This window comes from Canis lupus, chromosome 22 (assembly GCF_048164855.1).
Source record: "Canis lupus baileyi chromosome 22, mCanLup2.hap1, whole genome shotgun sequence".
NCBI classification, from domain to species: domain Eukaryota; kingdom Metazoa; phylum Chordata; class Mammalia; order Carnivora; family Canidae; genus Canis; species Canis lupus.
In genome coordinates this window covers 20785162-20801000 of record NC_132859.1, presented here as the reverse complement: position 1 = coordinate 20801000, position 15839 = coordinate 20785162, and the positions used below count along the sequence as shown (strand labels likewise).

The following is a 15839-nucleotide window of genomic DNA, read 5'->3' as shown; positions in this document are numbered from 1 at the left end:
GGCAGCACGTGAGATAGTGATTGTAGCAGTGCTGGCTAACCTTGTTCCAGGGTGTTTTTAAGGTCTTTTCCCAGTCTGGCTACCTGTGATTGGTGGACTCGCCAAAGCCCTGGGGTGAGGAAGCTTGGAAAAGGAAAAACAATAATCAATAATAAGCTTTCCTAGGAGAAGGGTACTATTTGCTTTGTCAAAATGGGAAATGATATTTGTGTGATGCATCCAAACATTGCTTGTTTGTTTATTAATTAATTAATTTATTTATTTATTTATTTTCACTCTGAAAAGCAGAAAAAGCAGAGGAAAGCAGTGTTATTTTTCTGGATGTGATGACTCACCAGACCTAGCCATCTGTGTGTGAACAGGTGGCCAGCCCATGCCCCCTGGTTCACAGGAAGAGTGAGGAGCTCTGGGTGGCTTCTCACCATTGTCCATCCTTGAGAACCACAGTGAGAAGTCACCTTCGTTTATCTTAAGAACTTGGTTATAAATTATTTTTTAAGGGAATCCATGAAGGTCTGTGTCAGGGGAAGTGGTTAAAAATAGGTTTTTCTCAAAGGGTAAACACTTCAGTCTGAAAATGTGGGAAGATGCCTGACTGCCAGCATATGTCCCCCTAACCCGCTACCCAGAGCTACCAGATTGATGGTGTTTTTAGAACTTTGGCAGCCAAGCTCTGACGTGGATGGTGACAGGGCCTGGGGAGGGGGTATCTGGGGATTCCCTGCCCACACCCCTGGCATGGAAGTGGAAACCTAGGCCTGGCAGGCCCGGTGGCCCACTGGGCCCAATTAGGAGAGATGACCTTGGGGTCCCTTGGAGTGGCCAAAGTGATCTGACTCTCACCTTCTTGTTTGTTGGTTCCCAGGGGCCCTATGAAGCATCTCCCTGGTGATGAGAGAGAAATGGGGAAGCCATACTCCCCTAAAGAAGTCTGTCCTGGCTGCTGGCAGGATGCTAAAGGCCTCTCTCACTCCCCACCCTTGCCTTGGCCCCCAGCACAGGTTCATCCACCTCTTTCGCCACCTGACTATGACATTGACAGTCCTCCTGCCCTTGGAGCCCAGCACTTTGAGATTTCTATCCCCATCTGGACATTTGCTGCCTCTGGATTGGGGGCTTCTCCAGGCTCCCTCCCACTTCTCATACCCCACACATCTGCCCCACTCCTCAGTAAGAGCCCTGTTTTTTTGCTTATGTAAGGAAAGTGACTCTCATCTCTAACTCAGGGCACATAGAAAGTGCAAATGCGTTGTGTGGAATGAATGTATCAAAGGGAAAGGCTCTGTTGGGCTGAAGCTTTAGGAAGCAACTGAGGACTTACAGCAGCTACTGGCTGTCCAGGTGGCCTGCAGGGGAGGGCTCAGGAAGTGCTGCACCTTCAGGGCCCAGTGGCATAAAGTAGCTGTAGGGATGGATTTCCAGCCAGCAGCCCCTCCCCACCCTATTACCAGTCCTGGAGGCTCTTGTGGCCATTCTGAGGATTCCTGCATCTGAAGACTGATGCATCCCCTCCTTGGGGCAGGAGCTGCTTGAGCCTTGTTTGCAGGCTTGCAGTTAGAGGACAGACACACTTGGGGCAGCCACAGACTCAGGGAGCAGTCACAACCAGCTCCCAGAGGAGCCAAACCAGTCCTGGTTTTTGAGTGAGCCCTCACCCCGCCTTCTCTGCTCTGGGCTCTTTCCTAAGGTAGTTCCCAACCACCTCAAAGTCATAGAGACAGTGGATACACACAGCCAGAGCATTGGATGTTTAAAAGAGAACTCTAGAAAGAGGAAAATGTCCAACTCAAGTGAATGAAATGTGGAGGGTGGGCTTTCTGGCACCAGTAGGGATTCAGTGCATATCTACTGAATGAGTGAGTGATCCCAATGAGTCACCAGGTCCACTTCTTCTTCTTCTTTTTTTAAATTTTATTTAAATTCAATTTTCCAACATATAGTATAACACTCAGTGCTCACCACATCTCGTGCCCTCCTTAGTGCCCATCACCCTGTTACCCCATCCCCTCACCCACCTCCCCTTCTGCAACCCTTTGTTTCTCAGAATTAGGAGTCTCTCATGGTTTGTCTTCCTCTCCAATTTTTCCTCACTGAGTTTCTCCCCTCCCCTTATGGTCCCTTCCAGTATTTTCTTATATTCCACATATGAGTGAAACCATGTGCTGATTGTCTTTCTCCAATTGACTTATTTCACTCAGCTTAATACCCTCCAGTTCTATCCACGTCAGTGTAAATGGCAGATACTCATCCTTTCTGAGTAATATTCCATTATATACATATACCACATCTTTATCCATTCGTCTATTGAAGGACATCTTGGCTCTTCCACAGCTTGGCAATTGTGGACATTGCTGCTATGAACATTGGGGTACATCATTTCACTGCATCTGTATCTTTGGGGTAAATTACTCCTGAATCCATCTACTTCTTTCTGTTCCCACTACTCTGATAATTATCATTCTTTCTGGGCCACTGTATTTCCCCCTAACTGTCCCTACCCTTTCAGTCCTTTCTCTCCCAGAAGCCAGTGTATTCTTTCAGAAACAAAAACCCAATGGTCTTTCACCTCATCAGTGGCTTCAATGAACCTAAAGATAATAAGGTCCAGAGGCTTGATGACATGAACTCAGGTTACCTCTCTAGACATTTTCCTCCTTGCCACCTCACCCCTGCTCACCCCAACTGCCCTCTGCCTGGCCATGGAAACGCTACTCTCAGCTTCTTGACTGAGCCACATTCTTGCTCCTGGTCCTTTGTACATGCTGCTCTCTCCATGTGGAGGGTTCCCTGTCTCCCCTCACTAACTTGTCTTACCTCTGCCAATCTGTATGGCTCTTATTTATTCTTCATGTCTTGGATGCTACTTGCTTGAGACCCTCCCAGGTGGAGTTAGGTCCCTGCTTTGGCCTCCCCACATTGATTCCCACCATTAGAATTTCCAGTGTAGAGTCTGCCTTCCTCCACTAGGATGCCAATTCCATTAGGAAGTGTGTTTCATCTTTTGATGTATTCTGGGGCTTGGCACAGCTCCATGGTAAGTGGCCAACTTAAATACTTTGAATTCAGCCTGGCTTCTCACAGAAAACATCCAGCTGCTATTTATTGAGGAGATGCTACATTCCAGAAGGTTTATGTACATTACACAGATCTTCACAAAGCCATGAGAAGAAAGTTTTCTAGCACCCTGTTTTAAAGAGGAGAGGGCTGAGATTCTGAGGGCTAAGTAACTTGCTTAAGATTATACAGCCAGTTAAGTGGCAATTTTCTCAGGCCCCAAGGCCATGATGTTTCCACTCTACCAGCTGGTCTAGAGCAGTGGGTCTCAATGTGGAACTGCATCAGAGTCTCCTGGAGGACTTGCTAACACTCAGGTCCTTGGGCCCCACCCTGGAGTTTCTGGTTCAGTAGGTTTGCACTGGGGTCTGAGGCTCTGAATTTTTGCAAGTTCCCAGTGGATGCTGCTGCCATTGGTCTGGAGATCAGAGCTGGAGAATCACTTGCCTAGATCAGTAGGAAACACCTGGGTCTGCCTTAGGGCTACTCCCACTTTCTAACCACATTGCCCTTGGGCCAAGATTATAGGATGCAGCTCTGAGCTCCCTTTGGAGAGGCTCTGATGTCTGAAGAGCCTCCCACATCTGGACCTGGCCTTGGCTGTGCTGTGTCTAGCTGCCATCGCTGACCAGGGCCTAAGTGTCTGCCCCTCCCCCTTGGGACACTGCTCTTCTGTTTGTCATCCTTCACTCCCTACCAGTGACCTCCCCATTCCCATTTCACCGAGGCAAAGGTCCCGTCCCCAGCCCACCTTTTTAACAACTTCCATGCTGATTGATGCATTCTAGGCCCACTGCTGCTGCTGCCATCTGAGCAGCTTAATAGCACGGGAAGTTACAGTCTTGTCTGTGTCGTGGTGCCTGCAGCATTCATCAATTTCAGCAAGTGTCACCAAGAGTGATACAAGTGTGTGACACAGCTAAATATCCCCTCTGCACAGGCCATTACAGCTGGCACCTGGCCCAGGGAGGCAGCAAGTGGAGACCCATCTGGCTTAGTGTGTGCATGTCATAGACGTGAAAGAGCCCGGGCCCAACTCCTGCATGGCCCCTTTAAATGGTTTGCATTCCTAACAACCTCTAGGACTGCCCCAAGCAAGCCGGAGCTCTGCTGTCTGTCTCCACGTTGGCACATTCTTTTCCCTTTGCCCCACCCTCCCATTTCTTCATCAGCTGTTACTCTTCCTTCAAGGTCTGTACATATCTACCTTCTCCAGGCAGCCTTCCCGGCTCCCCTTCACTCTCCTCAAGACCTCCAGCACGGGGCATCTCCACCCTGGTGCAGGGTTTTTCTCAGTAAACAGCCCACTCTGACCTGCCCTGCTTCAGTTTAGCTCCATTGGGATGTTCTGGCATTGTTCAGGGAGATCCATGTTTGGGAAAAGCAGAGGCTGCTGGTTAAGAGTAGACAGGGGAATCTCAACACGGGGGCCAGTGCCACCTCCCTGCCATGGAGCTTCATGCCTGGAGTTCTGGAGTCAGTGACCCATGGCGTCAGCCACCAATAATGTGAAGGTGTTGGAGACATTTGGCCGCTGGAATGACTCCCAATACCAGGCTCCACCTGGGGCCACAAGACCTCTGGGGAGAGCTGTGCAGAGCTGAAGCACATGCTTCAGGAGCCCTCCACTACGGCCACCCCCACCCTCATCCCATAGCTCTCAGCCTTTCCTACAGAGCGAGACCAGAGTGTGGAGAGGAAGAGGAGGTTTTAGGAGCAGAGAGCTGAGCTCTGTGGCCTGTGAACCTTTCTTCCTGGCTAGGAACTAGTTAGTGCCTTGCCCAGCTCACTGTCACCCCTCGAGGCTGGCAGACCTCCTGAGCCAGCTGCTGAGCAGCACCTGCCTTCCAGAAAAAGGCACCCGGTCCTTAAGCAGGGGATGAATATTCATTGGCATGAACCTTTGCAAACTCATTTGGGGAAAAAAATTAGATCAGGAGAAGTAATCAGATTATTAAAAAGAAAGCAAGGACAGAAGGCGGCGGTGGAGGGAAGAATCACATTTAAAATGCAAGGAGAGATTTCCTTCCTGCAGAGTAGCTGTGACCCCCTGGACCATGCACCGGGAATAGTTAAGCTCTCCCACATTTCTGCTGCATAAAAATGTTGTTTTTTGGAGGCTTCAGTGGATGGGGGGAGGGGCAGAGGCGATGCACGCCCTCCACGTATGAAAATTATAAAATAATGTTTGGAGGTTTTCATTTTATCTTCATTGGATATCGGGGAAAATCATGAGAGCTAAAGAGGCTCCGGTGAGTGCTGAGTGACAGGTTAAAGGGCCCCAATAAAGATTAGATGGTCCACTATCTCCTGAGGAAATTGCATAAAAGTGGTTATTCCCTCTTGCTTCTATTAATTTCCTTTTCCTGGCTGCTTCGAAATGCTTCATAACCTGATGCTGCAGATGGGGACGAGAGGCGCTTTCCATTATCTCAATCACTGCACTGTTTATGAGACACTTAATCTGTTTCTTTATAAAGTAATAGTACTGTAGGTGATGGATTTAGTGTCACTGGAAGTCTGCGCACAGGGACGGGAGGGGAGGGGGGTTCTCCAGAGCATTGTAAGCACCAGGTCATTTGTTACATGGTTGAGGCTCTGAGAAGTTGGGTGGGCGTTTCAAGGTGACCTTCGGATATCAGCTAGAGGTCACATGTACCAGTCCCTTGTCACTTGAAAGGGGAGAGAAAGGCTGTGTGTTTTTCCTGGGGAATGGCAAATGCACACATGCTTAGGGACCTGGCACTCAGATCCTGTCTCTTCCTGTCTGCCAGAGTTGGGAGTGGGGAAAGAGGCCTGTGTGGGGAGGTGCTACCCAAAAGCTCCATTTATCACCTGTCTGAACTGTGATCACTTGCAATGGAGGGAAGCAAGCCCCCTTTTCTTAAGGAAACAAAGCCAGCTGGGCTGTACTGGCGACCTTACAGCCTTCCTGCTCCCAGGTGTCTCACTGACCAAGGTCTTGTGCCAATAAGCGGCCAGGCGCAGGAGGCTCCTCCGTTCCCACTCACCTGCTGGAACAATAATGAGACCCTTCTGGCTGAGATCTGGGCTGGGCACTCTCTGACCTAATTTCCCTTCCTGTCCTTCCACTTCTTACTCCTTGCTTTGTTTTTGCCTCTCTTGAGACTTACCTCCTAGCTGCCACAAGAAAATGCTTCATAGGGTCCTTATCTCATGATGACACATCCTCGTCATGATGCACGTCCTGCCTGATCAGTCCTCTCAGCCTGCGTACACATAAATGTCACACGGATCATGCCATACAGGATTCAGCTTTCATCTCCATTGTCTGCCTCCCTGACCTGGCAGGGTGCTTCCCCATGCCTGCACCCTACCTCCTGCACTGTGCTCTGTCCTTCTAGCAAGGTGCCTAGCCCTGGGCAGGTCTTCCTTAAGCCTTGTTGGGTGAGGGGCTCATGTATAGCCATAGTGATAGTGCTTGACCATACTTTGATATTAAGGGATTTAAAAACTCTGAGTTTTGCTTTAATAATATTAAAGCTAAGAACTGTGTTATCTACCTCGAAATTACCTGAAAGTGTGGATGTGTGCTTGGCTAGTTGATCATAGCATTATTATTTTTGTGAATATAGAGAGCGTATAGGCAGGTGTGCCATCCCCATGCAGCCAGAGTGCCCACCACTCTTCATTGTGTGTTACTCCCAGCTGCTCTCCATACTCTGGTGACGTATCTGTGCTGAGACCATTTGCTTTTGTTTCCCTTGGCCTAAATACTCTTTGTTAGAATCTCCCCCAGAAGCACCATGTATCACCCCTAATTAAAGCTGCATTTTCTCAAGGGGCAACATCATTTTCTTATTTATTTTTCTATGTTAAATTTCTAGTAAAATAACAATGTTGTTAACGTCTGTTTCTTATTAGTGGTGTCTGATACAAGATGAGTTAAAAAGGCTTTGTGGACTAGTCTGGCACTTTAACCATTATTTAAAGCATTAATTCTATGGGAAAATATAGCTCAAGTGTGCTAACAAGTCACAGTCTAAAAGTTTAATAGCTGCCTAGAAATGTTGCTTCTTTATAAATTAGGGGATGCTTAGACACAGGTTTTATTAAAATGTTAACTTATGGCATCTGGTTATTAAGAAGATTCATTCATTTTATAATTACATGTAAAATATATCTTACAGATATAATGATTCACCATTATACAAAACAGAAATAATCTGTGCAGAAACACAGTCTTCATTTGGTTCCAAGATTGATTTGTCTGCTTTGGGACTCTAAACTTATATTCTGACCCTGAATTCTAAAAGTTCTTGCGAAGAAAACTTGTTTTTCAACAGGGAGTGGGTAAGCAGAAGTAGAAAGAAATTTGCATTATTTAGCATTTATTAATGCTGGGTACATTTTCATATTTGAGTTTATTAAATTCTAATGACCTGTGGGAGTTATGAGAAGTGTATGTTTCTTTTTTTATAGATCCTTTTTACAGACAAACAGATTGAGGCTCTAAGGCATTACATAACTTTCCAGTGGTCACCTCGCTGGGAATGAGCAGAGCCAAGAATGGGACCCAGGGCTGTCTAATCACTGCTCAGCGTTCACTGTCCTGGAAAGGATGGAGTCACAACCCCTTCCGGGACCTCTATCCCTAACCTTTCTCTGACCATCTTTCCCTAAAGTTTGTCTTAAACCTGCTTTCCTTCATTTCCTCCCCTTGTGGACTTGATAGCATCTAGAGTCTTCAGGGCACCCAGTTCTGAGCTTCCTCCATCAGGAATCTCAAAGGAAGGCACTTTCTAAGTCCTCTGCTACTTGTGGATATCAGGATGATTGTTTATGCTGTTAACTTATTAAATGTAAAGCAAGTCGGCTTTTAAATGCTCAAAAGAAAGTGAAAACACCGTGTTCCTCTTGGACTGATACATTAAGGAAATTACAGTGTAGCAAGGGACCCAATGAATGCTTGTGATTCACCACGCTCTCCTCCCCCACTTTCCAGGGAAAGGGCTTCTGCTGTGTTTGGGCAGCCTGGGATTTCTCTGTGTTCTTTAGCTCCAGAACTGAATGGCCCAGCGATGCTGAGTGATTTACAATGGGAAGGATCAAATGCTTCTCACAGGAGACAAGGGAGAGATGTGGAAAGAAGAAAGGGAAGAGGAGAAAGACAGAGAGACTTTCCTGAGTGGGCTTGCAAAGATAGATCAGTAAGCCACATTTGAGGCTACTTTGGGTTTGCCACTTAGAGACACTGCTGATATTTTGTTGAGTCTTGAGTAAAAATGTAATTTTTTTCCTCTACTGAGAAATTTCTTTTGAATGTGCTGAGGTGGGTGAGCAACTAGCCCATTTTTACATGGGTTGCAACCAGGAATCTTTAAGAACCTTACTGGGTCATCTCGATAACATGCTAGTGTGTTTCATGGAACTTGAATTCAGGGGATGCTCTACAAAATAGGGCTTTTTGGTGAGAAAACAGGATTCTGTATTTCTTTTTTTGGAAGTTCTGAGAAATTCTGTAATAAAAATGAGATTAGCTTTTTCAATACACATTTTCAAATATCTGGCCACAGAACCCTTTTGTAAGTGACAGGTGCTAACAATCCAAAGAACATGGACTCCATGGAATACTTGGGTTATGCCATCCCAGAGCATTACATTTCAGAAATTACCTCACATCGGAGATGAGCTCCTACCCTGAGGGCACTTCCAGAGTAATTGATATCCTGTACTTCACTACAAGTGAGCAAAGGACAGAGGAAACTTTCCCAGCTTAGGAAATACTCCTTCCTTCTTGTTTTAATAGAAAAACTGTGGGTATTTTTCAAATAGTTTATATGTATATCATCACTATCATTTCTCCCACTGTGTGATTCTGGGCAACTTTTTTAACCTCTCCATGTCTCAATTTCCTCATTAGCAAAATAGATATAATAATAGTACCCCATAGAGTAATGCATGCAAGGCACTTAACAAGAATGTTTAACGGGTAGTGGCTACTGCCATTATTAAAGAATATTCTATACTTTCCAGAGGGAACAATACATTTGATAAGATGAGCTTTGTGTAAGTAGAAACCATTATAATGGTACTTCTGTTACAGCAACAATCACATTGTATTATAATTGTATGACTATACTAGATCAAGAGCTCCTTGAGGGCAGGCTCTGCTCTCTAAATTCTCTGGATGGAATTCTCAGAAGAGTCACAATAAATGTTTGTTGGATGAATTAGTGAGAATGTCAAATGAGTTAACCATGCAGTGAGTTTTACTGTCTCCAAAGAGGATGAGTCAGAGCAAGTTTCCCAGGGACAAGAAGAGTCCAGAGCTGTAACGGTGAGGAAGTAGGACAGGCAGGAGCAGTCTTTTGAGGAATCTGCAAGAAGGAGACCAGATGTCTGGAGTAGAGGGTCTCTGTAGATGAAGCATGGTGAAAGTCTAAAGGATGGCCTGGAGCCAGATTTTTTGGAGCATGGCTTCTCATAGGCAGACCACACACACAGAGAACTAAAAAAAAAAACATGCCTCATGTCTGAGGGTACCTCTAGTGGGCATCGGGCTGTACCAGGCATTCCCAACATTCTCCACTGTCATATACATGATAGATGACACCAAGTGCATGACACATTCCCTGGTGCACTGCCTGAAAAACCATCTTTTTTTTTTTTTTATCACACCCCCCGAAGCATTTCAAAATGCAATTAAGGGAGAATGATATTGTTAAGCCAGTAACCTTGAAATCACTTTAATTTCTTTTTAGAGAATCACTCATGAATTTCAGTTCTTTACTATCATTCGTAACAAGTGCTTGTTAACGCAACTTACAGTGACCCTCATGAGTGTTGCAACATGACATTTAAGAACCATGGGTCTGGTCCATTATAAACAAGGAACCCTTCCCATCTGAGGATATTAGGTGAGATTTTTTTCAATGAGTGGTTCTGGGTAAGGCCCTGGCTGTTAACCAGGTGGAAGAGGGAGGGAATAACTATTTATAAAGCACTTATGTCCCAGACACTGAGCTACACATTAGATTCATTTTCTCAATTAAATCTCTCGACACACCTGAAAGGGAAGAATCATTATTCATATTGTTCAAGTGAGAGAGGACAATTGGTACCATGGAAGGTGTATTTCACTAAGGATATTTAAAGAATTGGAAGTGTTAAATAGGGGTTTCCTTAATCTGAAATGCTCACTTTGTGCAAGGAGGTATCTCATTGTCCTTTTCAGGGGGGCAGGATCTTTCGTTTTCCACATCCAAGGAAGGGCTTCTGACTGCCACTCTTTCATTAATTCTCAGATGGTCTCTTTGTGTTCCAGCCTGCCCTGCCGGGATGTTCAAGGCCAGCCAGGAAGCTGAGGGGTGTTCCCACTGCCCTTCCAACAGCAGATCCCCTTCAGAGGCATCTCCCATCTGTACCTGTCGGACCGGCTATTACCGAGCGGACTTTGACCCCCCAGAAGTGGCATGCACTAGTAAGTGTCTAGTAAGGACTCTGGGCTGTGGAGTTTGGTTCCCTGACAGTGCAAGTGGCGGGTCTGGGACAGGAAAGACTAAGATGCCGGGTTGTGCAGTACAAAAGAGAAATGCTGGTTGTGGTGCTGAAGTGGACAGCTCCTGGGCTGTTTAGTAGCACAAGGTCAAGATTATCATGTTTTTCTACACTCCTCCTCCTAAATGAGTGTTCCTCCCACCGACACAAGACAGCTTCTGCCCACCAAATGTTAAAAATGACAGCCTTGAGAGTTCTTTTTTTTTTTTAAGTTTTCATTTATTTGACAGAGAGAGAGAGAGAGAGAGAGTATGAGTAGGGGGAAGAGCAGAGGGAGAGGGAGAAACAGATTCCCCACTGAGCAGGGAGCCCAACTTGGGGCTTGAACCCAGGACCCTGGGATTATGACCTAAGCCAAAGACAGATGCTCAACGAACTGAGCCACCCAGGCACCCCATCCTCAAGAGTTCTTGAGTGCAAAGTCAAGATCCACTAGGCTAATGCAACAGTTCCTAGTCACCTCCTCCAAGAAGCTCCCTTGGTCCTTACAGCTGACAATATTCTCTATTTTCACCACAATTCCTGTATCTCAGTGACAAAGCTTTTCTCAACGTCTATTAATCTTATTAATTGCTCAATTATTTTGTAATCTTCCCTTCTCAGTTACCAAAGGAAGATCTTTGTGTGCTGGGACCATGTGTTCATCTCCCTGTGTCCCTTCCAGTGCTCAGTATGGTGCAGCACCTATCCGCTTGCCAGATGATAAGACCAGAGTCCTGGCTGCAGCATGCATCTCTGAGGCAGAAATTCTAGGGTCTGGGACTAATGCATCCACTTCACTGCTCTCCCATTCTCTGTTGTAGAGGGAAGGGCAGTCATCTTGCCAGAAGTGGATGGGGGGCAAATCCACTCCCTGGGTGGGAATCAGGGAGAGGAAAATTTTGTCCCAATATTCTCTCCCAAAATCATGGGGAAATAGAAAGCACTAACTCTGTCTGCACTGTGCTTTAGAGAGCTTGCTCTGGCTCTCCTCAGTGTTGTAGTTCTGAAACAAAAATGCTTTTTTTTAAGTATTCTCATCATATTTGGAAGTCAGTGTTCCAGGTCAGCCTCTAGTTATGCTACAACTTTCTTCTGCATTAGATGCTGTTGCCTGACTCCCTAGACTTCCCATCACCTCTTTGAACCAAATCGCTCCCTCCAACCACCAGGATAGAAGGGCACAGAGGGAATGTTTTGTACACACTTGCAGTTTGATGGACAGAAAAAATGATTCAGGTCTGAATAGAAGAATTTCTTAATTCTTGCCTTGCAGTGTATGTAAGGGGAAAGAAGAGGAAATGGAAGTGTCTTCTAGATCAAGGTTCTGAGATTGATCAATGCTTATAGATTTGGACTGAGGAAAAGCTCCTCCTCTTGTAAGCTGATTTTCCCCAGACCTCCCTCCCTGGTGCTTTATATGAACAGAAATTATTCCTTTTCTGCTGACCGGAGTCCCTGTCTTCCTGTGGTGTATCATCCCCACTGATTCCTGAGGTTCCATGTGGTCTCTGTGAGCATGTGAAGTCCATTTAATGGACTTCTTTAGAATCTGAATCACTGCTGCCTAGATGTTCATACCAAAGACTAGTCTCCATGAGTGCCAAAGCATATGTCCAGGGTCTCACAGCTTCCCTTCTGAAAACATTCCCATTTGCTTCTGCCATGAGCTCTGTCTTGCTGGTCAGGCTGTCTCTGCAGATCAACTCATGGAAATAGAAGTCTGGGTCCCCAGCTTCCCACTTCAGCAGACACACCCTGTAAATCCATCTAGCCCCTGCATAAGGTCACCTACACAGATGATAGGCCAATGACCAATTGCTCAGAATGCCAATGTGAGCTGTCTCCCCGCCTATACGGCACCTCTCCATCCACCTCTCAATCCTTATCTTCCAACCATCTCACCTTATGTGCTTGAACCAATAGGACCAATTATTTATTCCTGGAATAAATAGCAATATCCCAAAGTTTCAGTCTGCACATTGCAGACCCTCATTCTTCTTCTCCATCTACCCATATCCTAAGTTCACCTCATTAAAATCATACCCCACAGGGATTTTTTTTCTCTCCCATCTCTGATCCAGCTAGCTGTGGAAGCAGGCACACTTTCCTCACCCCCTGTGGCCCCACTAAAATCTCCCCACCTTGTCCAGAGAGGGGATGAATGTCAGACTTGTATGTGTCCCCACACCCTTTCCATGGTTTTGTGCTCTTATGCCCCCAGATATAGAACACTAGGGTCAGACCAGAAATTGCCAAATCAAAGCCACAGTTGTCTGTGATGGTCAGACCCCAGGTCAGCTCATGGATGCATCTTTCAGCCCCTGGTCCTGGCCTGCAGGATCAAGCACTTGATGAGGAACCCAGAGGCCAGGCTGGGCCACAGCACAATAGTAGACAAAACAAGTGTAAATAAACCTATTATTTTATTGAGCCTCATTATATATTTGATTTATTGTGTGCCAGGAAAGTACTGTATGAAAAAGTCAATTTGTTGGCTTTTATAATCTCATTAGGGTTTCCTTTTAAAGCATTCTAATTGGAGGTGCCATCTGTTCTTTTAAAAAGGCATCGCACATCACCACAGTAAATAATTTTTCAGATATAAGGAGCATATCTGGAGCTTTTGAGGCCAGACATGGCCTAGCACTATAGCCTGGGGCCCCGACTAGTTCCTTGGGTGGAGCAAGGCAGCCAGGCATGAGCCCAGCCCAGCCTGGAAGAGGGCAGTTGGGTTGGGGAGGGTGCAGGTGCTTGTTCACTTTGCAAGTGTGGTTCTCCATCCATCTAACCAGGAAACAATTGTGGCCCAGCAGGGCACAGGGAAGACCCAGCTAAGGGGGAGCTCTATCCTTCAGTGGGCATCTGCAATGTCTAGGTGGCTGTCAGGGAAAGGGAACAGTGTTGGGAGTGCCCGAGAGCCCAGACCTTGAAGTCTGGAAAGGCCTCAGACTTGGCCTGTCACCATCATCTTTAAATGTGATTATATCATCAGTTCTACTCATTCACTGACAATATTGAAGGTTTTATCAGGAATATTATGATTTAAAATGTGTTCTTTTACAAAGCTAAAATATCTATCGTGCATTAAAATTAGTATTTTTTTATGAATCCTGTTAGTCTCCTGGGACCAGCATGTATATAGTCATAGTAGTTTTATAGTGTTAATTTATTCTCAATTAATCTAAACATTTAGAGGGCATGATAGCTTTTGTAGCCTTATGTGGGCATTTCTTCATTTTCTTCTTATTCTCCCGGGAAAGCTTAGAATCCCCTTGACCTCTGAGAGTCCCTGGTAGCCTTTGGTGTCCAACATTGTCCTTGATGAGGTTCATGGACTCAGCAGGGATTTGGGTACACCCCAACACAGTGTCACAGAGAGTGGTATGAGCTCTGAGTGAAGTCAGAGGAGGGGGGCACAGTGGGCTCTGTACCTTAGCGTATGATGTTCTTGATACCACTCTATGGACACATACCTCCCTTCTTCCTTCTCCATCATCCTCACACCTCTACTGGGATGAAGCAAAATAGTTTTATAGAGTCTTTGGCACAATGCCCGGTTCATAGTAAACTCTCAATTGATGTTAGAACTTGCTTTGGTTACATCCCTGGAAAGTGTGAAGATTACAGCAGATAGGGAAGCTTCCAGCCTGCTGGGATGTTGGAGCGCTAAGAATAAAAGCGACATTCTTAGGGAGAATCCAAGTGCACTGGGCATCACAGAAGAATCTGTGGTGTGACCCCAGACCACACAGTCACCTGGGCCTGATGGAAACAAAGAAGTGACAGCCCCCGTGGGAGCAGATGCACTGTGGGAGAAGGAGGGAGGTACAGACCACAGACCCAGCATCCCAGACGCCAGCTGCCCCGGGGGCCGAGAAGCTGGGCAGGAGAGGTGGCCAGCACGACTGGCTTTCAGTCCTCAGGGAGCAGGGACTGGTTCAAGCCCTCAGGGTCAGACATGCTTCTACTCACAAGAGGGTCTGATGGCACAGCAAGTGTGACACGGTCAGCAGAGAGAGGAGCAGGCAGGAGAGCAGGAGACAGTGCACGGCAGAGTGAGACCAAACACCTAAATGCACATCTTTGGTTTTAAATAATTTCTAGTTTGCTGGGGGACAAAATGGAAAGGAGGAATTTATGAGGCAGGTGAAAATAGATAATTATGCCTTATAAAATTGCGGTCTGTGAAAAACTATGCAGAAGGACTGGTGTAAAAATAATTTCCTGGTTACATTTCTGACCACAAAACCCTTTTTTCTGTCACCCTCATGGAAGAAACTTTGATGGATCACAGAGACAAGCTAGTGCTTGTCTTTGTTTCTTTATTTCTGCTTCAAATGCCAGTGGGTTTCCCTCTGCAGATTTAGATCATAGAAATGTAATGAAGGGGCTTCGGAGATCGTAGTTTCATCCTCTGGGCCCATCTGCCGTCCCCTCACGAGAGCCCTCTGGGGTCGCCTGGTGACCACCTTGACCCACCTCCTGACTCACGGGTGGAGGCCGGGAAGCTGAGTGGTGAAGCAGGGTCTCTGGGTGTGGATCCCAGCGGTGTGCCCTGGTGCCCAGCACAGCCTGTGAGAGCAGGAGCTCCTTATAGGAGGGAACTGGGCATGATGGAACTCAATGTCAGGAGCTTGTGAGAATTACCAGACGGAGGTCAGTGCAGACCCGAGGTGAAAGCTTGGGTCTGCCTGCCTCCAATGCCATGAACTCACACTCGGTGAGAGGTAAAATTTGGCACGTTGCTTAGGAAGTTGCTGCAGATGGCCATGGCAATGGTGATCTGCTTTCACTCTTGAATCAACCACCCCAGAGAAAGATAGGAATCCATTCTTCCCTCTGCCTTCTCGGCACATGCCAGTTTGTCTCTCCTAAGCTCCTGCTTTACCTTTAAGGTACTCCTTCTTCTCTTTCATCCCAACCATCCCAGGGCAGCAGGGTGGTCCCTGTGACACGGGGGTTATGGACTGCCCAGTGTGGCACTGCCCAGACCCTGGTCTTCCCTGGCAGGCTAGGTGAATTGGAGGAGGACACCAGGCCCCAGAGGGTGGGGAGGGCCTTGGGATGGCAGAAAAAGAAGGAAGTTCCTCTGCAGCCAGGCCTGATGGTCTTTGGGCCACTGTGAAAAGTCTGTGAGGACATAGGCTCATAAACCTTCTCTGACCAGCCTTGAGGCCTGCTGGACCACGCTCTTCAAGATCTCCTGTGATGTTTTTTTCTTTATAGCAGTGGTGTTTAAATGCAGTCCCTGGGCAAGCAGCCTCAACACCACACAGGAACTA

The 15839-nt window shown here is 46.5% G+C and overlaps 1 protein-coding gene across 5 annotated transcripts in view; it reads left to right on the top strand.

Moving 5' to 3' along the window:
- EPHB1 (EPH receptor B1) overlaps positions 1-15839 on the top strand; it is a 473975-nt gene that overhangs the window by 322914 nt on the left and 135222 nt on the right. For all 5 annotated transcript variants that reach the window (XM_072792651.1, XM_072792650.1, XM_072792649.1 and 2 more), the window contains one exon: positions 10343-10498. In XM_072792651.1, coding sequence (XP_072648752.1) covers positions 10343-10498 — 156 coding nt within the window. The remainder of the gene's footprint in view (positions 1-10342; positions 10499-15839) is intronic.